Genomic DNA, 24,595 nt, shown 5'->3' on the forward strand with positions numbered 1-24,595 from the left:
GAAGTAGTTTTGACCTTTAACGTGTATATAAAGTGAAATCTTGATCCAGAATCCAGATTCACTGGATCACCTCCAAAATTTAATTGAGTCTTCCATGGCCTAATATGTATCTGTGGTTAAAATTTGGTGAGAATCCGTGAAATAGTTTTGACGTAATCCTTCAAGACTATATAAAGTGAAACTTGATCCAGATCCAGATCATCTCCAAAATTTAATTGAGTCTTCCATGGCCTAATATGTATCCGTGGTGAAAATTTGGTGAGAATCCGTGAAATAGTTTTGACGTAATCTTTCAAGACTATATAAAGTGAAACTTGATCCAGAATCCAGATCCAGATCATCTCCAAAATGTAATGGAGTCTTCCATGGCCTAATATGTATCCGTGGTGAAACGTTTGTTAAAATCTATGCAGTAGTTTTGACGTAATCCTGCTAACAGTGATCCTTCAAAGCGTATATAAATTGAAACTTGATCCAGAATCTGGATCCAGATCTGGATCAACTCCAAAATTTAATGGGTTCTTCCTTGGCTTATTATCTATCTGTGATGAAATCCTCATCAAAATCTGTGCAGTAGTTTTGACGTAATCCTGCTGACAGACAGACAAACACAGGATTTTATTACGTCCTTGGTGGTGTAATAATTACATTTTGCAAAAGAACCATATATGGTTTCTAAAATATGTAAATCGGAAACAGTTTTAACATTCACCACAGGTTACTTTCTATGTAATTAGTGGTGTATGACATATTGGTAGGTTTATTGTGATAGGTTTCATATTGTGGATCCAGTGTATCGTTCCACCTCTAATTTCAACACAGGATCATTGCAATCTTGTGATCCATCTGGTGCCCGTTTCAGTGTGGCTGTGAATGCCTGGAAAAAGTATGTTGTTTAAAAGTAATTTCATAAGCGGCATCAATGATGTGAGAGACAGGCAGCAAAGGGAGTGCAGACATTGGTTGAAGCAGAAATGAGAAGTCTGAGGCGAGGCAAAATAATAAATACATTTGAGGTGTTTTAAATGCCAAAACAGACACATGTATTGAGGAAAGTTTTATTTTATATTAAATATATTACAGTACTGAATGATTTAAGAGGGCAGAAATATTTGGATTGATTTTTGCATCGTTGTTCTGCACATCATACCATCAGAATAATAAAAAAAAAAAAAAAAAAACTAACTTGGAACTAATTTGGAAGTGCATGTGGGATTTCAGGTTCCTCGATCAGTTGGCCAGATGTGAATACCTGCTTTAGACAGATTGTACACTATAATTCATTTATACATCCACGTATGGGGCCCTGAAAATGTAGAGTTGTCATCTGTGGGGCGTGTGCTCCTGTCAGTCCATTGATGTGCACAGGCACATGCAGCAGCAGATGTTTGCAGGCATTTTTGGCACCAGACTGATGAGCGCACGACACCTGTAAAACCACAGAAAACACTAACACTTTATAGTCCCACAGTCCTTAGCAGACAAGTTCACAACATCCTCGGGATTTCGTGTAGTTTATCGTGACACAGGTAGATGATTATTGTACAAGATCAGGATGTTGGTAACCCAGAGAGAATGCTGAGCCACTGAACATTAGAAAGTACAGGGCTTAAATAATGTCACTCCCCTGACAGTCACCACATTTGATGTACAAATACAATATTTTCCTCCAGTGATACATTTTCAAAGTCATTATTTTTACCCAGTAAAAAAAAAAAAGTTTAAGAAAAGACACCTGTATATGTGTTGACTCCTTGTATATTATTGAGTATTTGTGTACTCACAGTGTTATAATCAGGAGAGAAAATTGTTGATTCACATTTCTGCTTTGTGCCACAGACTTTCAGTTTTGAATGAACAGTTTTATTAATTGACCCTTTCACACTGCGCAGGAACCCGGTCAGGTTGTGCATGTGTCGGGATCAAAACTCACATTAGCATGTGCTTCAGTTCATAATGAAGTATGGTAGGTGCAACATCATGCCTTACTTTCCTCTTCAGGAAATGGGCACATTAACAGTCAGGTCCCGACGACACAGGAGAACCTGCACCGACTGAATATTAGTCGATTAATATGACGCAAACCTGACAAATTATTTCTACAGTGGTGTACAGACTGGACACATTGTCACCCTGAAAGACTTGGAGCTGTTACTTTATTAAGATATGGCTCAACTAATCACTGACACCAATAATGGAGCTTTGATACATGTCCATGTGGGGGTTTTAACCCCACAGTCCAAACAGGGTTTTAAGGTACCTTGTGGTGTCCATTTGTCTGCCAATTAAACTTATATTGTCAAAGGTTGCAGACAAAAACATCACAATGTCTCATTTAAACTTTCAGTTTTTCATATTCTTCTTAAAAAAATCTTTGGATCACAGTTCTACTGTTTTTACATTTGATTAGTTGATTTTAAGGTCACGGTGAACAGTGTCATCATGTTGTAGACTAAAAAACAATTCAAGCTTTTAAATTTCCTTTTTTAATTCATTAGTTAGGATACTGAAGTAGGGGTGGTGGCCAAGTGGTTAATGCACTTGGTTTCAGTGCGGAAGGTTCCCGGTTCGAATCCCACCCCTACCACATTTCTCCATGTAATGTGGAGTTGTGTCAGGAAGGGCATCCGGCATAAAATTTGTGCCAGTTCAACATGCAGATCCACCTTGGATTTGCTGTGGCGATCCCGAGTACAAAACAAGGGAGCAGCTGAAGGGACTTACTACGTAGTTAGGATACTGAAGCTCAAGGTCTTACTCCTGGATGAGACTTGATATAAGATATACATTCACAGAAAAATACAGTTATGACCACAGGCTGTAACAGCATGCCTTATATTAAACAGCTCTATGCACATGAGGATGTCAGCCATAACCCAGTGGGTCAGCGGACACGCAGTTGAATCACCGCTTTAATATGGTATTCAAAATCTAAATGATGTTTATGTCGTGTTGCAGTTATATTAAGGTATACAGGTGTTACACAAACACCTATAGCAAAGCATATGTGCTGTGTTTGCAGTATCATGACATGCTTTCTGTTGTTATTATTATTATTATTAACCTCTTGTTGCAAATCCTTGTTTTGTTTGTCCAATTTCCTGATTAAAAATTGATGACTTTGAAAATGTTTACAAGTATTTTTTTTTTTTAAAAGCTCATAAGTGAAGAACAAACACCAGTGCACACTACAGCAATGCTGTACGTCAGCTGCTTTTGACCGATGCAGGAAAAAGAACAATAGTTGATCAAATGTTGCAGAGGCTTATTGACAAGATGATGCACAGCCCCCCCCCCCCCCCCCCCCCCCCAAAAAAAAAACGATTGCATTGTGTGCTGCATTTGAAAAGAAACGGATTCATTGATATTATTGCTGTGGAGATGTTCTTAAACCACAACAAAATATGTGAGAAAATGGAGGGGCTTCATGTTTATAACAAACACGGACACAGGGATCAGTTTCAGCACATTGGAACTCTGGGTAAATGACTTATCAGTGCAGGTGATGATCACGCTCAGCTTGACTGTCACCATCTTTCTGTTGGCTGCTTGTTTCTTTCTCCACTGTTGCTATGGGAAGGCTCAGTCTTCTGCACATTTTTGGATGATGAAAATCTTTCTCGTACTTTTTATTGGGTCTTCTTATATTCAAACTAATCCAACTTTTTTCTTTTTTTTTTTAAATGGATTTCCAGATATCCAGTGTCTATCTTACAGTTTGATTAGATATTCTGTCTTGAATTGTGCCAAGAATGGCAAGTGGCCTCTGTGTACATGCATGCATGCGTACATGTGTATAACTTTGATCACGGAGAAACTGGGGAGAGCTGACATTTGCCATTCAGTGTGCTTGTGTATTTTAGAATAGAATAGAGACTTTATTGTCATTGTACATATATACATACAACAAAATTTGTCCTCTGCAACCCACCATAATTACAGTAAGATGCAATCAAACCAAGCAGTGGGCAGCCACAGTCCGGTAACCAAACATCCTTAACATTTTGAGTCAAGGATGAACGGCGCAAAAACAGAAAGTTGATAGGACTAATATTTTTGGAGAAATTAGGGATATTAGGTAACAACAGTGAACAATGGACATTGATAATTAAATTCTGGACTCACATACCAGTCCAGCAGGGGGTGATAAATCATCTATATATTAAAAGCCAGTTGGCCTCTGTCATGTGTGTAACTTTGATCACGGAGAAACTGGGGAGAGCTGACATTTGCCATTTGGTATGCTTGTGTATTTTGGTTCAAGGATGAACAGTGCTAAGATGGAAAGTTGATAGGACTAATATTTTTGGAGAAAATAGGGATGATAGGCAACAACAGTGAACAATGGACATTGATAACCGTTAATTAGTCCCTGGTAACCAGACAAGCTCTGAACAAAGGAAGTATCTCAGCTTTGCCAGTAGTGCCATGACATCAACGAAATGAGCCAAATAATAAATACAATTATTCACAAAATGCTCTCATTTTAATTTCCTACACTTTCAGTTAAAGTAATTATAAAAAAATTGCATAATTTGTTACCTCCCTTGAAAAATGTCAACTACCTATTTTATAAACAATACCCAATCTAGAGCCCATAGATCCCCAAGAGCAACCTGCTAGTTTCTTTTTGAATACTTGTAGCTTGCGCTTTTCTTCAGCTCAACTTATAGATTTCGAAAACGTAAATTGTAATGTCGTTGTATAACCTGCTTGTCAATCTGAAGTTGATGTTACCTTCATCCCAAACAGTTTTGACAGCTAACCAATCAGTCATTGAAGACATAATGCAGTTCTTCACTCAATACACTTCAACAAATCTGGTACTACATTACTGAGGAACTTGATTTCATCATCTAATTCAGCTACAAACACTCAACCCTCTGTGTATTCCACTCAAGATCTCACATTGTTCTAGTGTACATCGGCCTTTGCACACAGTACAGATATCCTTTAAAACCTTTACACTGTAGAAACCACACAGATCAGCACTGATGCCTTTGGGTGGTCTGGGACAGATGTGTTTCAAAAACTTAGCATGGGTCTCCATTTAGAAAACATAATTACAATAATGCACTTAATTACTGTTTGAATAGTGTCTGTACATTATGCTCAAAAAGCGAACATTGCAAAGGGAAACAAAGATAATATTGGTTCAATATAAGTACATGAAATAAACAAAGAGCCAAATGCTCACTGAAATAGAAACAAATGGAAAAGACAAACAGGAGGCAACAGTGTCTACATTAGGAAGAACAATGGGTTTTACTGTAAAAAATACAAAGAATGTCTGTTAGGGAAGTGATTATTAGTGTCATAAAAACAAATCAACCTTTAATACAATGAGATGAGTCACAGCACAGCTTCATTAATGTTAACTTTCAGTTTTAAACTATTAATCCCATGAAGTCTTGCCATGATTTCTCTTGACTCTAGACTTGTTTTCTTGCAAACATTGTTGTCAGGTGTACACAGTCCCATTAACAACTTCAACAGCCGACGAAAAAATATGTTTCAGTGACATGCTCATTTCCCTTTATGGCCTCACAAACAGCGTAATGGAGAAAGTTTGTTATAGAACTGTCATGCTGTTGGTCTTCACGCGCTCAAACACCAAGCACTGTACAGCAGAATCATTTACAAGGCTAAATATCCCCATCGTGGCAGCTAAAATGCACAATTTCTAGATTCTCTGATGATTATTAACCACACTTGCCTTACTGTAGTTGTGTTGTTGCGTTCAAGTGATCTCAGTGACTTAATGATCTCAAACATCCAACTGTCACATCAGGGGAAACGAAATATAACTTAAGGCTGCCCTCAGAAAGTATCCAAAACACAATTAACTATAGCAGTGATCAAGAATGGCACAAAATATTAAAATTTTGCTTAAATAATAATTAGCAACGGGCTCTGTAACATTCTTAATGCGCGACACTCAACATCCTTTGCAATCCGTTATTACTTGATGTTTGTGTCTTTTTCCCAGAGAAGGATGAAAGTTGTTCTTAAATTTAAAAAAAGTAATAATAATTAAGATGCATTCTGCTGCAGGAATCTACAGAGGCCACACTTCAGGACAAAAAAGCAGGGAAAAATGGACACTGACAAAAAGAATAGGTGTTGGTTCTCTACACAGACATACAGAATTCCACGTCTGTCTACGTCACAATACACCAAGAAGGCAAAAAAAAAAACATTTTGAGCTTTTCCTCATCAAAAGTAAAAGTCTGTAATTTACTGTACATATTTACACATATGAATGGATGATGAGCAGGGTCAGGGTGGGTCCGAGCCATTAGCTATTGGATATAATAACTGGTGATACACTACAGGTTTCCTATAGCGGAGGAAAAAGCTTGTATGGTATAAAATCACTGTCCGCTCACATGTTTCCAGTTCAGATCAGAACACTGGTTCTTGTCATTTGACCAGTTAAGGGAGGCTGCTGATAAACACTTGACTCATGCATACAGCGTTGGATTTTACAGTGATTCACGTGCTTCACAATGTTCCAACAAACCCAGCGATGCGGTGTGATGAGATGACCCACTTCTGGTCCAACTGCCCCTTTAGAGAGGGTACTTGGGAGCGAAACGGTGGCATCAAAGTGAGTATGGCGACAGCAGATAAAGAGGATGAGTTGAGGGTTTATTTGCAGGACAGATGGGGTTGGAGTGGCGCAGGTTCCAGTCCTGTATAGGTGAGGCCTGAGCTGACAGGAACAGCTCAGTCTCAGTTTGAGCTCCAAGTGGTCTGGACTGGATATGGAGCTGGACTGTCCCCAGATCCTCTGCTTGCTGCTAGAGATCCACAGAATGAGGCCATGAGGCAGCTCAGGATCAGAGATGCTTGTGTACTTTTCCTCACACACGCCTCTGCGTATTGTCACACACGGTTGGGGGTGGGGGTGGGGGGGGTGCTCTCTCTGGTCAGTTAGTCATTTTAGCTTCATTTCATTATTTCATTCATAAAAATGAGAGACAAGTGCAGTTCCTTAACATCTTTTTCAGAGCAGTGCAATGGCTGTTATATTGAAGTCTCCCACAGCTGGAGAGAAGAAAGAGGCACAGAAAATAGAGATGAATGAGAAACACAAAAAACACTGAGTTTGACTTTTTTTTTTCTCCGTACTTCATGGTGGTAAAACGTTTGTGCAACAATTTGTGGTACGAATGCGTCATTCATAAAGGGTCAATTGCAAACCTATAATATCTGGCATTTTTTGTCTTGAAGAACACCATTTTTCCTTCCTCAGTCGCAATTTTCCCAATTGAAGCTTGCAGGTTAGTGGATGAATATGTTGGTTCAAACCCCAATTTACCCACCCCTCATAATTTGAGATAATTTGCTATGATTCACATACTAGAGCTGAACCACTGGAATCCGCTGCTTTAAGTGTCATGTCTCTCTGACATACAGTGTGTCAGCAGCTCGGTACTTGCCCTGGCGCTTTGCTTGTTGGCTTTCCTCTGGTCGTCGGGGAGCGGAGGCATCGGGTACGGGTATCTTCGGCTGGATGCAATAGATCCTGTAGAAGAAGTGGGAGACTTGGCAGGAGATAGTGTCCTAGGACAGAGAGAGAGCGACATTATATATCAATCATTTCCTCCTTTGTAGGTGGTGTAGGATGAAATTGGCCAAAGCTTCAGATGGATTAATGAGGTTTAATTGAGGAACATGTTACATCTGTGGCTTTGGGTAATGTCCTCCTTGTGCTGGTCTACGTTTTACCTTCCTACAGAGAGAGCGGTTGATCGTAAAAGCTGTTCACTAAAAGCAGAGGTAGGCAGACCATATAGTCTCTTCAATAAATACTGTAAATGAATAAAATAAACAAGTGTAACTGTGAAGTAGCTCAGCTTTTAGGGGCAACCTTTTCAGCCATGGCTTGGACACAGTCGTGTTTTTAACATCTCGCATGCAACACGTGAACACAGTTTTCCAACATCGAGGGCTGTCACACCACTGGCTAGAGTTTTCTGAAATTCAGTTTTAGCCACTGTTAGCAAAGCATGCTGCTGCTAAAGGTAACGTTCACAGTCTGCTGACTGCGCTGCTGAGTTGGTGTGACAGCTTTTGGATCTGTGCTCAAATGAGTAGCGAGTGTGACAATATGCCTGACATAAGACCAGGCTGGAGCCTGGAAAGTACACCAGGAGAGGTATCTGGTGAAACAGTCAGAGAAAACCTGCCACATTTACAGAATACTATGTGCTCTGCCGCTGTATGATGACGTGTAATATACAAAGTTAAAAATATCTTTAAATAGTTATGAGAGATGTGGCTGGTTCTAGGATTTTTTTCCTAGAATTAGCCTTATAAGGTAGTTTACTGTCAGGTAGTAATTTTCTTTCAGCGTCTCCCTTTTGCCCAGGGTTGCCACAGCAGATCCGATCTGGATCTAAATGGGTTTTTTGCATCTCAGATGTACCTTCTGGCAAAGTGTAGCTGAACTTTCAGGTCTTCTTTTTAAGAAAATCCTCCTCTATACCACTTCATCAGGAAGCTGTATAACTGGGGATACAAAATGCAAACCATGCAACAACTATGCAAAATGCAACTATGCACAATTTCTCCAGTCATAGCCAGAGAAGCCTATAACGTCTGGGTTGTCTGGGTGTCTTGGTGGCTTTCCTCACTCTTCTCCTTCTTGCACAGTCAGTTTTTTGAGAACTGCCTACTCCATACAGATTTACCATAGTGTGCCATATTGTTTGTATTTCTTCATAACTGATCTAAATAAAGTCTAAGACATATTCAGTGACCTGGAAATGTTCATGTATTCATCCCCTGACTTGTCTGAAGAAAACTGGCAATAAAACTGATTATTTACAGGTATTAAACCAAAGGGGCCCATTACCTATGCAGCCCATCATCTTGGCTTTTATGTTTTTAATTAATTTATGTCAAGTTGTAAATATCTGCTTTGAGTTTGAGTTTAAGGAAGATCATTTTAGATTGCTTTTATTATTGAGAAGCCTGATTTAGTTTTTGTATTTGAAATGGCATAAATAAATTAAATTGTGTGAAATACCAAGGGGCCGAATACTTTTGCAAAGCAATATACATGTTGATTTGGCACAAGTTTTACACCGAATGCCCTACCTGACCGAACTCCACATTACATGGAGAATATGTACATTCTTGAACTAAGAATCTTCTGTTTTGGAAGTAAGTGCTCTGACCACTAGTCCGCCAGCCACCATCTTCCTTTTCTCTCACAAATTCTTGAAAGGGTAGTTGTAAAACAGCTAACTGATCATCTGCAGAGGAATGGTCTATTTGAAGAGTTTCAGTCAGGTTTTAGAATTCATCATAGTACAGAAACAGCATTAGTGAAGGTTACAAATGATCTTCTTATGGCCTCGGACAGTGGACTCATCTCTGTGCTTGTTCTGTTAGACCTCAGTGCTGCTTTTGATACTGTTGACCATAAAATTTTATTACAGAGATTAGAGCATGCCATAGGTATTAAAGGCACTGCGCTGTGGTGGTTTGAATCATATTTGTCTAATAGATTACAATTTGTTCATGTAAATGGGGAATCTTCTTCACAGACTAAAGTTAATTATGGAGTTCCACAAGGTTCTGTGCTAGGACCAATTTTATTCACTTTATACATGCTTCCCTTAGGCAGTATTATTAGACGGTATTGCTTAAATTTTCATTGTTACGCAGATGATACCCAGCTTTATCTATCCATGAAGCCAGAGGACACACACCAATTAGCTAAACTGCAGGATTGTCTTACAGACATAAAGACATGGATGACCTCTAATTTCCTGCTTTTAAACTCAGATAAAACTGAAGTTATTGTACTTGGCCCCACAAATCTTAGAAACATGGTGTCTAACCAGATCCTTAGTCTGGATGGCATTACCCTGACCTCTAGTAATACTGTGAGAAATCTTGGAGTCATTTTTGATCAGGATATGTCATTCAAAGCGCATATTAAACAAATATGTAGGACTGCTTTTTTGCATTTACGCAATATCGCTAAAATTAGAAAGGTCTTGTCTCAGAGTGATGCTGAAAAACTAATTCATGCATTTATTTCCTCTAGGCTGGACTATTGTAATTCATTATTATCAGGTTGTCCTAAAAGTTCCCTAAAAAGCCTTCAGTTAATTCAAAATGCTGCAGCTAGAGTACTAACGGGGACTAGAAGGAGAGAGCATATCTCACCCATATTGGCCTCTCTTCATTGGCTTCCTGTTAATTCTAGAATAGAATTTAAAATTCTTCTTCTTACTTATAAGGTTTTGAATAATCAGGTCCCATCTTATCTTAGGGACCTCGTAGTACCATATCACCCCAATAGAGCGCTTCGCTCTCAGACTGCAGGCTTACTTGTAGTTCCTAGGGTCTGTAAGAGTAGAATGGGAGGCAGAGCCTTCAGCTTTCAGGCTCCTCTCCTGTGGAACCAGCTCCCAATTCAGATCAGGGAGACAGACACCCTCTCTACTTTTAAGATTAGGCTTAAAACTTTCCTTTTTGTTAAAGCTTATAGTTAGGGCTGGATCAGGTGACCCTGAACCATCCCTTAGTTATGCTGCTATAGACGTAGACTGCTGGGGGGTTCCCATGATGCACTGTTTCTTTCTCTTTTTGCTCTGTATGCACCACTCTGCATTTAATCATTAGTGATTGATCTCTGCTCCCCTCCACAGCATGTCTTTTTCCTGGTTCTCTCCCTCAGCCCCAACCAGTCCCAGCATAAGACTGCCCCTCCCTGAGCCTGGTTCTGCTGGAGGTTTCTTCCTGTTAAAAGGGAGTTTTTCCTTCCCACTGTAGCCAAGTGCTTGCTCACAGGGGGTCGTTTTGACCGTTGGGGTTTTACATAATTATTGTATGGCCTTGCCTTACAATATAAAGCGCCTTGGGGCAACTGTTTGTTGTGATTTGGCGCTATATATAAAAAAAAAAATTGATTGAATTGATTGATCTTCAGAAAAATGCTAATATTACATGGCCGACGATGGCCGAACTGATCTAAAACCCAAATTAATCAAATTGCAGAATTTGTTCACTTTTCCTGAAGAGCAGCGTCTTTTGGTGAATTTTAGGACTGCTGATTGTCCTTCTTTGGGACCCTGTGTATAGTTTTGTATTTCCAGGTGTTACATTTGGGAGGAAAAGTACATTTCTCAAAAGCTGCCCAGGTTCTGTCTTTAAGTAGAATTTTGAGGTAGTTGTAGTTTATTTGAATTTTCTGCTAATTCACTCTTAGTGCTTTACAGTTTAGATGAAACTACGTATCAATGAATAATAAACATGTGTGTAAATAGCAACATTCCTATAGAAAATCCAGGATAAAGCATTTTCCATCAAAATGATTTAAATCACAATAACTGAAATATAAATGCAGAGAGAAAGGGAAGAAACACTAAACATGAGACAAACTGCTGCCTTTATCTATAAGCCTGGAAAACTCCAGTACATTTATTTGCTAAGATTACCACCCAGCAAACATGCTTAAATGTTTCCACTACTCTGATAATAATACTAAAATTTATAAATCATTGGCAGTATTGCACAGAAGTATTACTAGCACATAATAGGCGTCCTAGCTCTGGTGTGAGAGCACATATAACTTGTAATACAACACATCTCTTTAAATATCCAACATGTGGCAGTGACCTCCAGTTCAAAATCTGTGCAATATCATTATTGCAATTTTATCCCAGCTGATTATCTTAAGTGGACTCAAGTATGATGGTTGTTTCTGCTGTATGCTGCCACCTGCAGGGAAGGCTCAATTTCTGAGTTTTAAGTGTAAAATTCACTTACTGTTTTAACCACATATTTTTGGAACTAAATTATACCAGTGGCATTCAACAACTGTTCCAATATATGGGTGATTCTTAGACTACGGGCACTTATTATGTCCTCTGATCATATTGTATGAAAAACAGAAAAAAGGGGAAATTTCACACTTTTATAGTTATCTTTACAATGAAAGTGTGTTGACAAATTTGTTCTAGTAGTCTATGATGACTTTTTCACCTTTTTTTTAGCATCATTATATGCAAATATTGCAGTTTTGTGCTTGTCCCACACCCAGACTTTTGATCTTCAATGATAAAAATGAATGGTAAAGAAACGTTTTTTCTAATGTTTTAAAATATCTCTGAATAAAATATCAGTAAAATAATCAAAACATAATTGGGGTATTCAATGTCATACAACTGTTGTGATTTTTTTTAAACAAAATGTAGTTGTCCCACACTATTGCCGTAATTTCCACCACAACACTGTAATGTCCCTAAACAGTTTGTATGAAAGATTGTTTGGGTAGTTTCTATGGAGATAAACAGTGACATCAGAACACATGTATATAGCGCCAAATCACAACAAACAGTTGCCCCAAGGCACTTTATATTGTAAGGCAATGGTGTGGTGGAAATTACATTTACAAGGCCAATAGTGCCTGTAGTTAAAGAATCACCCATATAGAGAAGTCAAGTCGCCCGTGATTTTCACTTGAGTAAAAGTGATGTCAGAGGCACAAGAACAACATAGATACCCACCGGAGACTCAACTGTAAATCTCTGCATAGAATCAGAACTAAAACTGTGTGTACATACAAACACAGAAACATGCAAACATACATATATATATATATATATATATATATATATATATATATATATATATATATATATATATATATATATATATATATACACACACACACACGTGCACATCGCACTCCAAGCTTTGAGAATATGCGTAGTGTGCAAACAGATGTTTATCTGTTATTTGTGTGCCAGTACTGGTATGATGTTGTCAGTACGGCAGCTGTTACTCACTGAAACATTTTGGTCATGTTTACTGGGTAGTTAATGTGCAGATTACAATTACACAGAAAAACTATTTATTAAAAAAAAAACATGATTTATTCCTCCAGCTGTATGTGTTGTTGAAATGGTTCTATCTTGAGCAGCTGTTAATTGACAAGCGACTACAAAGAGCCTTGCAGGTTTAATAATGGACACATAAAATGTGTGGAATCCACCCTGAAATTCTTTGGTTTGTTTGGCATGGCTCAACCTTTTTGCACGATCTTGTGACAACGAGTATGTTAGCGTTTGAGTATTGAAAACAGTCATCTTTATGGAGATGATCAATCAGTACTAACACAACATTTTGCAAGTGGGACATTCTGTGCAATGTGTACTTTTTGATCTTTGATATTTTTGATAGTAACATGGTATGTTTTCCAAACTAACTGCATTTGAGATTTTTACAAAGATTTAAAAAAAAAAATGTTTTGGAATTTCTTGGATTTACTTGGATCTCAAGAATTCTTTCCCACTGTGTACAAATGATTCAACTAGCAAAGTTTTGTGATGCAAACCTGATGTATCCTGTACCCCCAGTTTTCCACTGTAGTCAACTGTTTCTGTCCTTCAGTAGATGTTGGTATGGGGCACAAATGTGTTCTGGGGCACAATGAATGTCTATAGATTACAAAGTTTACCGTTGGCGTTTGCAGAAGTGTTTAAAAGTAAAAATAAAAAATCTGTTTGATTTGGGACTGGAGCTTCGCCGATTTTAATCAGGAGAGACTGATTGCGTCGGTATGGGTGTTATTATCTATAGACCTTAGATAAGAACACGGTGGAGGCCAACAGTTTGTCACAGCAGCACAGTGATGATGTCACAGCAGCGTGCAAAATACTTTCCAGTGACATCACATTCCGTTGCTAAAGGCAAGTGAGCTTAGTGGGCGCAAGCAAACACTGAACAAGCAGAAGTAACAGGAGACCGTGGGGGAGAAGCAAAGAAGGAATAAGGAGAAATTAGGAATAAAATAACCCAGCACAGGCAGTAATAGCCAGTATTTCCTGCCACCTGTACAACTAAAAGGTGGTTTGACAAAAAAAAAAAAGTGGAAAAAGCTGTTTTTCAAACACTTAATGCCTTTTCTCACAAGTACATCTGAGAACAGCTTAGTGTAAATTGATTATAACATTATAACTTAAAAAACTGAGCAGCAACCCCGTGTAACATGCCAGCTGTCGGTATTAGCTTCTCTAAGATGTTACCTTAAGATTATTGCAGGAAAAGGCCAGATTGGAGTAAATTCTTAAGGTCAAATCACAAATTAAATCAAAAGTGAGGGGGGTTTGGACAAGCGTGTGGGGTACAGGACATGGCTGGAGGTAATACCTAAGGAAAGGTCCATCAGTGTTTCTATTCACATCTTCTACCCATTTAGTTACATCATAAAACTCTGTTTTGAAGCGAGGGGTTAAATACCTGTTGGGGGGAGGGGGTAAGGGGTGATGTACACAACACAAGGTTGGGGGGGGGAAGAGAGAAAAGGAAAAAGAAATGAAAAGGACACAGATGTTCCAGAAATAAGCAAGTGTGTGGGAGAGAGGAAGAGGAGATATTTTAGGAAAGCAGAGCAAAAATACACTCAACAAACAAACACCAAGATGCATTTGATTTAATGGTGAAAAGAAGACGGACAGACCTGCATGGTTTCGATGGTTACGGCACCATGAAAAATCACAAACACCTGTGTTGTGTCTTACGGACTCGGCTGCACTTTGGTTACATGTTGCATGATTCCAAGTGGTTAATTTCTTGCCACTTACAGTCTCAAGCTTGTAGTGACACCAGGTGCACTGTAGACCTTCAGACCCACACACTAAGTCTCTGTTCAGACTGCCAGGACAAATCAGATTTATTGCGTATCTGATGCAAATCTGATCTCACTGCCTAACTGTCCACATTATATACAGCAAGAGACCAGATCTGATCTGAGTGTCTGTGCTGCAGTCCATATCTGCTGTCTAATCCACATTGGTTGCTATAGTGGAAAGTCACACACCTGGAAACTGCCCGGTGTGTGAACACTGCATCTAAACACTCACAGAGCTGTGACTCACAGGATATGTATTATAAAAACAATCAAAGCTGACGAGTTTATATGTATTTATATAGTTATATTAATTAATTTTCTATACCTGCTTAGTCCATTCAAGGGTCACAGGGGGCTGGAGCCTATCCCAGCAGTCATAAGGCACAAGGACAGGACTCCAGCCTGCCGCAGGGCCACATACAGATGGACAAACACGTTCACACACCTACAGTCAATTAAGAGTCATCAATTCACCTAGCCTGCATGTCTTTGGAAGTCAGAGGAAGCAGAGTATCCAGAGGGAACTCGTGCAAACATGGGAAAAACATGCAAACTCCACACAGAAAAGCCTGGGGGGAGGCAATTCCATGACCTTCTTGCTGTGAGGCAACAGCACTAACCACTAAGCCACCGTGCTGCCCATAGTTATATTTTTAACTTTATATATTATAAAAAAGCTCAACACGAGGTGTGCTGTTTGGTGATGTCTGAGCAGCCAAATGAGCCCTTTTTGGGATGGAACACTTGCACAAATATGCGCATAAACAAGTCCAAACTGAATGTGCACTGTAAAAGTCATGTACAAAAATGATCATAGAATATGCAGTGAGGAATAAAGGACAAAGACAAATGATGTGGAAAGATCCAGCAGCAGCTGAAATGCTGCAGGGTGTCAATACACAAATCCACAAGACTCCTGCGTGTGTGACACACATGGCCTACGTGACATACAGTGTGTTTCAAGCATGAAACAATCTAGGTGTTATAGAGCAAAATACACCTAGAATCCCATCTGAGCATTCTTTTTTGGACGGGTGTTTGGGCTTTGTGTGTGTCTGCGTGCGTGATTTTTTTTTTGTGTGTGTGTGTGTTTTGTTGTCACCCAGCTGTGAGCGACAGGGAAGAGAGTCACCATAGCTCTCATCAAGTGAAGGTCACAGGTGGAGCTTTATGAGTCATGAAAAGTCACAGACGTACCAAAACACATTTGGAATCTCATCTGACTGTTCAAACCAAAACGTATTTGCAAAAAATGTGATGTGAACAGCAGTTTAAACCACCTACAAATGAGGCTTAAAGCAGATTTGGAAAAAGATTGATTTCATGTGACTTTGATGGTCCAGATTTACAGCAGGAAATCAGATTCAATTCAGATATGCAGACAAATCAGAACAAGGCTCAACATGCCAGGCCGGGCAGCAGCTGATGCACATTGTTCATTCACAGTCAGCAGGCATTTATGCAGATGTGCATTAAATGTATCAGGCATTGAGAAATTATTAAAGATTCCCTTGACTGAGGGGGATGGTGCAGCCTCACAAGCCATACCAGTTTTGAGAGTTGGCCTTTGTGCAGCAGTGCCATGTGACTCGCCTGGCTAACGAAGCTCCATTTTTAAAATTTTGATATTTGTCTGTGCATCATTTTAAATTAATCTGCAGATGTTGGCCATTGTGTCTAGTTTTTTGTGTAATAGTAATTGCTGAGATTTGGGAACACTAACACAGATAGAACAAGGTCAGTGGAGGGATCTGATCTGCTGTGTAGCTTGAGCTATGACGACCAACTAACTGATTCCAATTTGATCTTCTGTGATCACGGGATTAGTGTATGTACGAAAGTTAAAAAGGTTAGAATCTACAGTCAGGCAAAGAAGGGGATTTGTTACAACCGATGTAATCTCCTCTGTTTGACTTAATTACCTGATTCGGGGGGGGGGTTGAGATGAGTCCCGTGTCTATGTCCATCTGTTTCCACTCACATAATTACTAGTAAGCACTTTGAGGGTGCATACCTCTGCCACTGCAAGAGGAGATTAATCCCAGACATCTAATCAAGCTCTTTATCCCTGCAAGGATATTGGAGGGGTTTTGGGACTATGGCCAGTGTACATGTGTTTTGTGGACTTCGAAAATGTGTATGACTGTGTCCTTCAGGGAATATGGGGTACCAGATTCGCTGCAACGTGCAATACGGTCTCTATATGACCAAAGTAGGAGCTGTATCTGCATTCTCAGCATTACGTCAGACCTGCGTCCAATGGGAGTTGGACTCCATCAGGGCTGCCCCATGTCACCAATCTTGTTCATGCTGTTCATGGACAGGATTTCAAGGCGCAGTCGGGGACCGGAGGGTGTCCATTTTGGTGACCTCAGAGTTGCATCTCTGATTTTTGCAGATTGTGTAGTTCCATTGGCTTCTGCAAGTGGTGACCTCCATTGTGCGCTGAGCAGGTTTGAAGCTGAGTGTGAAGCGACTGTGATGAGAATCAACACCTCCAAATGAGTTTAAGTGTCTCGCGGTCTTATTCACGAGTGGGGTGTGTTGGAATGCGAGATTGGTAGATGGATTGGGGCAGTGTCTGAAATCTTACGGACGCTGTACTGGACCGTGGTGGTGAAGACTGGGCTGAGCCGGAAGGCGAGGATCTCAGTTTACCAGTGGATTTACGCTCATATCCTCACCTATGGTCATGGGTTTTGGGTAATGACCGAAAGAAAAAGATCGCTGACACAAGTAGCAGAAATGAGATTCCTCCTGGACAGGGCAAGAACCTGGTGAGGATGCCCCTTGGTCGTCTCCTGAGGAAGGTCTTCCAGACACATCTAACTGGGAGGAGGCCCCTTGGAAAGACCCAGGACACGCTGGAGGGATTATATTTCCCATCTGGCTTGGGAACGCCTTGGGATCCACCAGGAAGAGTTACAGGACTTGGCCGAGGATAGCAAAGTTTGGGATGGGCTGCTTGCTCTGCTGCCACCGTGACCCGGACCCAGACAAGCGGTTGAAAATGAATGAATGAATCTAATCAAGAAAGGCTTGTGCACATATGTACAAATTCATGAATATTAAGATTCATAAAATATCTTGTGTCCTTGTTTTAGTGATGTCACCATGTTCCCAGATCTCAACATAGATGAGTGCCATGCTATAGCCAAAATGACAATGTTAAATTAAATGTATGTTGTAATAAACTAGAGTTTTTATATTAGTCCCCACTGCATTTACTGATTTTTGTGAATTTATAGTAATCGTGGACCTCGCCGCATGACCGACTAGTCACACTCAACTTACTCTGTTGAGTTTGAGCGAGCACGAAACTTCTTTCCTTTCAGTTTCTTACGGTTACCGCTCAGATTTCCTGAGGAGAAACACAACACAAAGACTTTAAATAAGAAGATATACAACTGGATGATGTATTTAAGACAGCACCAGGATAGGCTCCACCCCCAACTGCAGATGGAATAAGTACAAACAAGTAGGTGGAAAAACCTAGAGCTGTGAGTTACCTTGCCATGAGTTGCTCCTTGGTCGTCCATTTTCACAGATGTCAGAGATGTGTTTAGCATCTGGAATTCTTTCACTCCATGAGTGGGAGAGGCCATTAGATCTGCACGTGCATATCACAAAAACAGTGTCATATACGTCCCGTCTGGTGTTTCAATCTGTTGGAAGTCATGTAACATGACTCAGATGACGCTTCTGTTACAGATGCAGAAACGTTATGAAGGCTGAGCAAAACTAAGAAGCACATGAACACGCCATCGCAGCAGTGAATTGAGAGTCAAGGTGATGAGAGCTGAATGACATTTTGGTTAATTTCCAAAATGTTCTCAGAAAAAAAGATGCTCAAACAAAGTTGACCTTAAAGCATATGATACGCATATATACACACACACACACACACACACACACACACACACACACACACACACACACACACACACACACACACACACACACACACACACACACACCATTGTAGAGGCCTGCATTGGGATTGGGTCATGCAGGACACGATGGGACCCAACGCAAATCTCATAGGAGCGGGTGGTTAGAACTTCACTGCGGGTGGTAACGGGCGGCAAAAAAGAAAAAAAATACTGTGGGATCTGAAGTGACAGGATGAGACAGTCAACAAAGGAGAATAGTGTAAAAGTATGTAGTGTCCACACGCTACTTTCAGCTTAAATAGAATGTCTTTAATTTAATAGGAGCAGTGGCCAGGAAGAGCAGGAGCCCAGAGCAGGTACAAAGAGACATGGTGAAAGTTACCATAGCAACACTGCATGCCCATATATGGCACACATATATTAAACAGCTTTAAGAAATGAAACAAGTAGCCCCATGAATCTTTTTATTAACAGTCTAAATTACGTGTTTTCTTTCGCGGGACGGGAGGAGACACAAAATTAATGCATGTCTATTACTGTGCGGGCATAAATTCTCACCGTTTTGCATGTGCAGGTGGGACTGAAAATACACATTGCAGGAATGGATGGTAGTCTAATACACACGTTGCGGGTGCAGGCGGTAATGGCCCAAATTTCAGCTGGTGCTCGCAGGCACGGGGCGAAGAAATTAGTCCCATACAGGGCTCTACACCACTGACAGTCCTCACACACTCACCACTTTTCACACAGTCACCACAAATGAAAGATGATGAGATGGCACACCTGAAGCCAAACACTGAGATGTTCTGAGAAAGGGATGGGATGGACTGAGTGAAGGACAGGGTGCAAATCTGCAGGTGCGACAGACAGGCTGACCTCTTCTTGGAGCTGCAGCCGGAGTTTGTGCTGACACCAGGCGGCATGTCACTGTAAAACGAATCTGCATCCCCAGGCTTTGTTACATAGTCACCTGGGGGAATTTGCCTGGAAATACAGCGGAATGTTTGGAGGTAAGCCATGATTATAGGAAATGTCACACTTTAGATAGTATTACAAAGATGGTCTTTCTCAGTTTAGTCCCCGTCTCTTCAGGGCTTATAATAAAATCCAAACGATGATGTTGTGCTCTACATTTAGTCCATCAGGCAGCATCTGTCCTGCAAACTAACTAATGGCTAACTAGCCAATGAGAGCTTACAACTCCCCTAAATGGGATGCCGATCCATCGCAGGTTACTTCCTCAGTCAAAGTTGGTATCCATTTCCAGCTAGGTGGACTGAGATGGCTTGCTATAAGTTAATATATAAGTTCAAAGTTGGCAAGTAATGACAATGGATTTATGTTGTGCTATTACACAGCACAAAGAAGAAATACTTCATGCAGGCCATAGCCAAAAGACGCTGACACATGTCCACGTGACGTCTAGTGAAGCTTAGGGCTAGTTGCCGGTGATCACTTTAGTATTTCTTCTGTTTTTCGCTTTGTTACATAGTCACCTGGGGGAATTTGCCTGGAAATACAGCAGAATGTTTGGAGGTAAGACATGATTATAGGAAATGTCACACTTTAGATAGTATTACAAAGATGGTCTTTCTCAGTTTAGTCCCCGTCTCTTCAGGGCTTATAATAAAATCCAAACGATGATGTTGTGCTCTACATTTAGTCCATCAGGCAGCATCTGTCCTGCAAACTAACTAATGGATTTATGTTGTGCAATTACACAGCACAAAGAAGAAATACTTCATGCAGGCCATAGCCAAAAGACGCTGACACATGTCCACGTGACGTCTAGTGAAGCTTTAGTGAAGCTTAGGGCTAGTTGCCGGCGATCACTTTAGTATTTCTTCTGTTTTTCTTGTTGCTTAATGCTGACAAATTATACTGTATTTGTTGTCTTTCTGATGCCTGATTCTGTTTTTTTTTTTTTCTCTCTGTTTGAGGTGCAGCTCCATCCAGAGATGGGTGATGTGTCTACTTCTGCAATCCTCCTGTCCTGTGCACTGGCAAAATTTCCTGTATATTTGTTTGGTAAATTGTTTTGTAAATTGTGTCTGTAGCATGGCCCAAGCAGAGGTTCACCCCACTGAGTTTGGTCTGCTTTTCTTCCTCAAATCATCAGAGGGAGTTTTTCCTTGCCACTGTCGCCTGTGTGCTTGCTCTGGGGATTGGTTAGGTTAGACCTTACTTGTGTGAAGCGCCTTGAGGCAACTTTGTTGTGATTTGGCGCTACATACGAGGTCTGTCAATAAAGTAACGTTCCTTTTTATTTTTTTCAAAAAACTATATGGATTTCATTCATATGTTTTTACGTCAGACATGCTTGAACCCTCGTGCACATGCGTGAGTTTTTCCACGCCTGTCGGTGACGTCATTCGCCTGTGAGCACTCCTTGTGGAAGGAGTGGTCCCGCACCCTCGTCAGATTTTCATTGTCTGGAAATGGCGGAATGAAAAGGAATTTTTTTCCATCAGAATTTTTTCAGAAGCTGTTAGAGACTGGCACCTGGAAACTATTCGAAAAATTTATCTGGCTTTTCGGTGAAAATTTACGGGCTTCACAGAGAATAAGGTCTGTTAGTACAGCTTTAAGGACCCCTTTAAGGACGCTCGGCGCGCCACGCTCCGAGCTGCGACGACGCGGCACAAGCCACCGGACCATTTCTAAACGGATGGCTCTGTGGATAAGAGACCGTCGTGTGCTCTTTCTCTGTTTATCACAAGAGCTGGATATCAGCCATTTTCTGGCAGATTTCACTTTTAACAAGAGATTTTGTCATGGAAAGCCACGCGGAGGCTTCGCGCGTCACGACCAATTCGCTTTGGAAGCGAGACAAAGGAACACCTCCGTTTCGGCATGTCAGAGGACAAGTTTGGACATGTCTATCTCAGCTTTCAATGCTTACCAGTCCAGTAAGAGTGAAATTGTGGAGAGCTGTACTCGTACTTGAGTTTTTTTAATTCAGCTTACTTTCACTTTTACGTCACTACATTTCTGATCTTAATTGCATAGTTCTACTCCGATACATTTACTATGCGCCATGCCGTTACCCCTTACAAAAAAAAAAAAAACACACACACACGAAAAAAGTCGTGTTTTCACCCAGAGACACCACTGATTACTAGTGACTGCAACGAAGTCAGGCCGATTTGTCATGAGGCATGTCCGGTAGGCTTTTTTGCAGTTGTGCACTTGTTTGTCAGGAAAATGATAATTTCTCTACATTGATTACAGACCTGCAGCGGGTCTGTAATCAATTTTTCTGCAGCGCAGCTTTGCTTTGAACCTTGAACCAATCGAAGCAGTGATTCATGGATTCATTGTTTATTTCACTTTATCCCTATTTTTCCCCACTAAAACCCCGAAGAGCATATGTCTGTGAGTAATATTTAATATTTTTTATGTTAAACCGACCTGTTATGGTCTTCTGAAACAGTTGATAGATGTATTTTATAACTTAAAAACGGGACCGATGCTAACGCGTTAGCATGTCTATGGCGTTTTCTAAGTTAAAGTTAGCATTAAGCTGTTCACATCAGCACATTTGTGTTGATTTGTTTTCTGTATAATTAATGGCTCAGCGTTGTTGTAAAAGAGTTAAATTGTAATTTTTTTATTTTTTTAATTCATATATTAATAGCAACAATAATAGTCTACATAATAGACAATAATAATCAATAATAATAGACTAATAATGTTACAATACAATTTTAGAGAAAGAGACAAAAAGAACATAATGAAACAAAACACAACAGAAAAGTTAAAACCATGTAACAATGAAAATAAATAAATACATATAGATATAAATAACTGTTTCCTGTGAACACCTAGTGAGTAGCCTACTTTTGTTTAGGTTTTGAAACCTTGTTTCTGAAGTGTTTTTGTGTGATGTGCACAATTTTCAGTATTTTGACTAATACTACCAGTCATTTACAAGCCTAGTAATATAAAAAAAATCAGTCCGTTTTTGATTATTAACATTTACTTGTACTTTTACTTTCAATACTTGAGTACAGTTAGTTGTACATTACTTGTCATACGTAAGTACAATAAATACTAGATACTTTAAGACTTTTACTTGAGTAGCATTTCAATCGGTGACTTGAACTTCTACCAAAGTCATTTTTTTAATGGGTATCTGTACTTTTACTTAAGTGTGATTTTCGGGTACTTTATACAACACTGGGTGTATCGAGCCTCCTGTCAGTGAGGTATTGATGTTCTCAGAGTCTTATTGTTTAACAGCAGTACCAACACTGACACGATAAAGACTTTCCACATTGTTTTCTCTTCCACCCACAGCAGCAGACTAAAGCACCATTTTTGCTTTTGCAGATATGCATAACGTACGACAGTCACAGTTGCCCACAAATGTAATCTAACGTACAGCTGGATGACGTAACCCACTGGATTGTACTGTGTGTCTTGCACAAAAACAACTATAGCCTCCCTCGCCATAGCATGACTGTAGTGTAACTTTAACACAAACTTGACTCTTCTGGAAAACCCCATGGTGATGTTAGGACAATATTACAACCTCAACAGAAATGCAAGACATTATCAAAGTATGTTAAAGTTCACAATGCAAAAAAGGAATCTTCAAACGTCTTAAAAATCCCGTCAGGGATCCCTATGTTGTGTGGGCCGAGGAGGTACTGCTGGCCCACCACCACCAGAGGGCGCCCTGTCTGGAGTGCGGGCTCCAGACACCAGAGGGCGCTGCCGCCTCACAGGAGCAGCCGGGGTGACAGCTGTCACCAATCATCTGATCAGCAGTGGTATATCAGCAAGACGACATCTCCACCTCTTTGCCGAGATATCGCTCTACCTAGGAGGTACAGTACTCAGCCGATTGTGTTGTCTTTTTTGACATTAACACTTGTTACTTTTGTGCGTTAAATAGCAGACATTCTTCCGACGAGAGGTGGAGGTGGTTTTCCCGCCATACGTGTTGCTGGGTGCAAACGCACCCACATTTAACTGTTTTTGTTCCTCGCCAGCAGTACCAGATCCGACACGCGGAGGCAGTGGCCACCTGGGAGTTCGGGACTTGGCGGCTCCAGTATTCCCGGGGTTCGGTGGCGGAGGAAATCGTGTGGTTCCGGTTCTGCTTTGGACAGACGTCTCTTATCTTCGAGCCTGCCCACGTGACACATTTTGTGAATTGACTTCTTTGTCTATTATTGTAATCTGTTGTGTTTGTTGTGCTTATTCACAACAGTAAAGTGTTGTTATTTGACTTCCTCCATTGTCCGTTCATTTGCGCCCCCTGTTGTGGGTTCGTGTTCCTACACTTTCACAACATCCCTATGTACGTATAAAAACGAGAGGAGCTAAATACAGATTTGGAATTTGGAGTTATTGTCCTGGGGTTATTGCAGGGCAGACTGTTTACTACAAAAATGAAAATCCTGATGTAGGGGAAAAATTATGGAATTCCCACCTAATGGGTGACTCATGTAAAATGAACTAAAATGAAAAATGTCAAATTCATCAAACCGGCAGAATCTTCGGTGAACCTCAGACTCTACGTAACGCCTCTGCTTGTAGCTCCTGTGAAGAGGAGGAAGATAGTCTGTAAGTCCAGTAAATAAGTTGTGTACTGTTGAGCACTGACAGGTAGAAGCTTCATGGACACTCACTTGTAGCACCAGGCTGTAACAGCCAGTATCAGGGCGAGGAAGAGGATGGAGCCTACGATGGCCCCGATGATGATGTTAGTGCTGGTCATACCTGTGACAGAGCAAAAGGGACAGACGAAAGAAGAAGCCATGTGCCTGTTAATGAGAAGTGCTTCTCTAGTTTCCAGAAGAATGCAGACGCAGATGGAAACACAAAGCACAAAACACGGCAGTAGAACACAAAAACACGACTCATACACCTAGTAGGGTGAGAACAAAGGGGAATAAATTGAGAGGAACTTCACTGCTGTCACCCTTCATCTGTGACGCAGGGCAACTTGAACCACTTTTCCACTCCAAGAGGAATGAGAACTTGGAATGAGGAATGAGAAAAAAGAACATTCCCTATTCTGTGTATGCAGACA

At 40.4% G+C, this 24,595-nt stretch overlaps 1 protein-coding gene across 2 annotated transcripts in view; it reads right to left on the reverse strand.

Annotated features, from left to right (window-relative positions):
• Nucleotides 1-4,796: 4,796 nt before the first annotated feature.
• The window catches only part of adam22 (ADAM metallopeptidase domain 22), a 250,775-nt gene continuing 230,976 nt past the window's right edge, over nt 4,797-24,595 (reverse strand). For both annotated transcript variants that reach the window (XM_034174816.1, XM_034174815.1), the window contains 7 exons: nt 24,192-24,282; nt 24,049-24,102; nt 19,429-19,536; nt 18,169-18,269; nt 17,954-18,020; nt 7,446-7,569; nt 4,797-7,050 (listed from right to left, as the gene is read on the reverse strand). In XM_034174816.1, the coding sequence (XP_034030707.1) occupies nt 7,030-7,050; nt 7,446-7,569; nt 17,954-18,020; nt 18,169-18,269; nt 19,429-19,536; nt 24,049-24,102; nt 24,192-24,282 (566 nt within the window). In that variant the 3' untranslated portion in view covers nt 4,797-7,029. The remainder of the gene's footprint in view (nt 7,051-7,445; nt 7,570-17,953; nt 18,021-18,168; nt 18,270-19,428; nt 19,537-24,048; nt 24,103-24,191; nt 24,283-24,595) is intronic.

Source organism: Thalassophryne amazonica, chromosome 7 (genome assembly GCF_902500255.1).
Source record: "Thalassophryne amazonica chromosome 7, fThaAma1.1, whole genome shotgun sequence".
In the NCBI taxonomy this organism is placed as follows: domain Eukaryota; kingdom Metazoa; phylum Chordata; class Actinopteri; order Batrachoidiformes; family Batrachoididae; genus Thalassophryne; species Thalassophryne amazonica.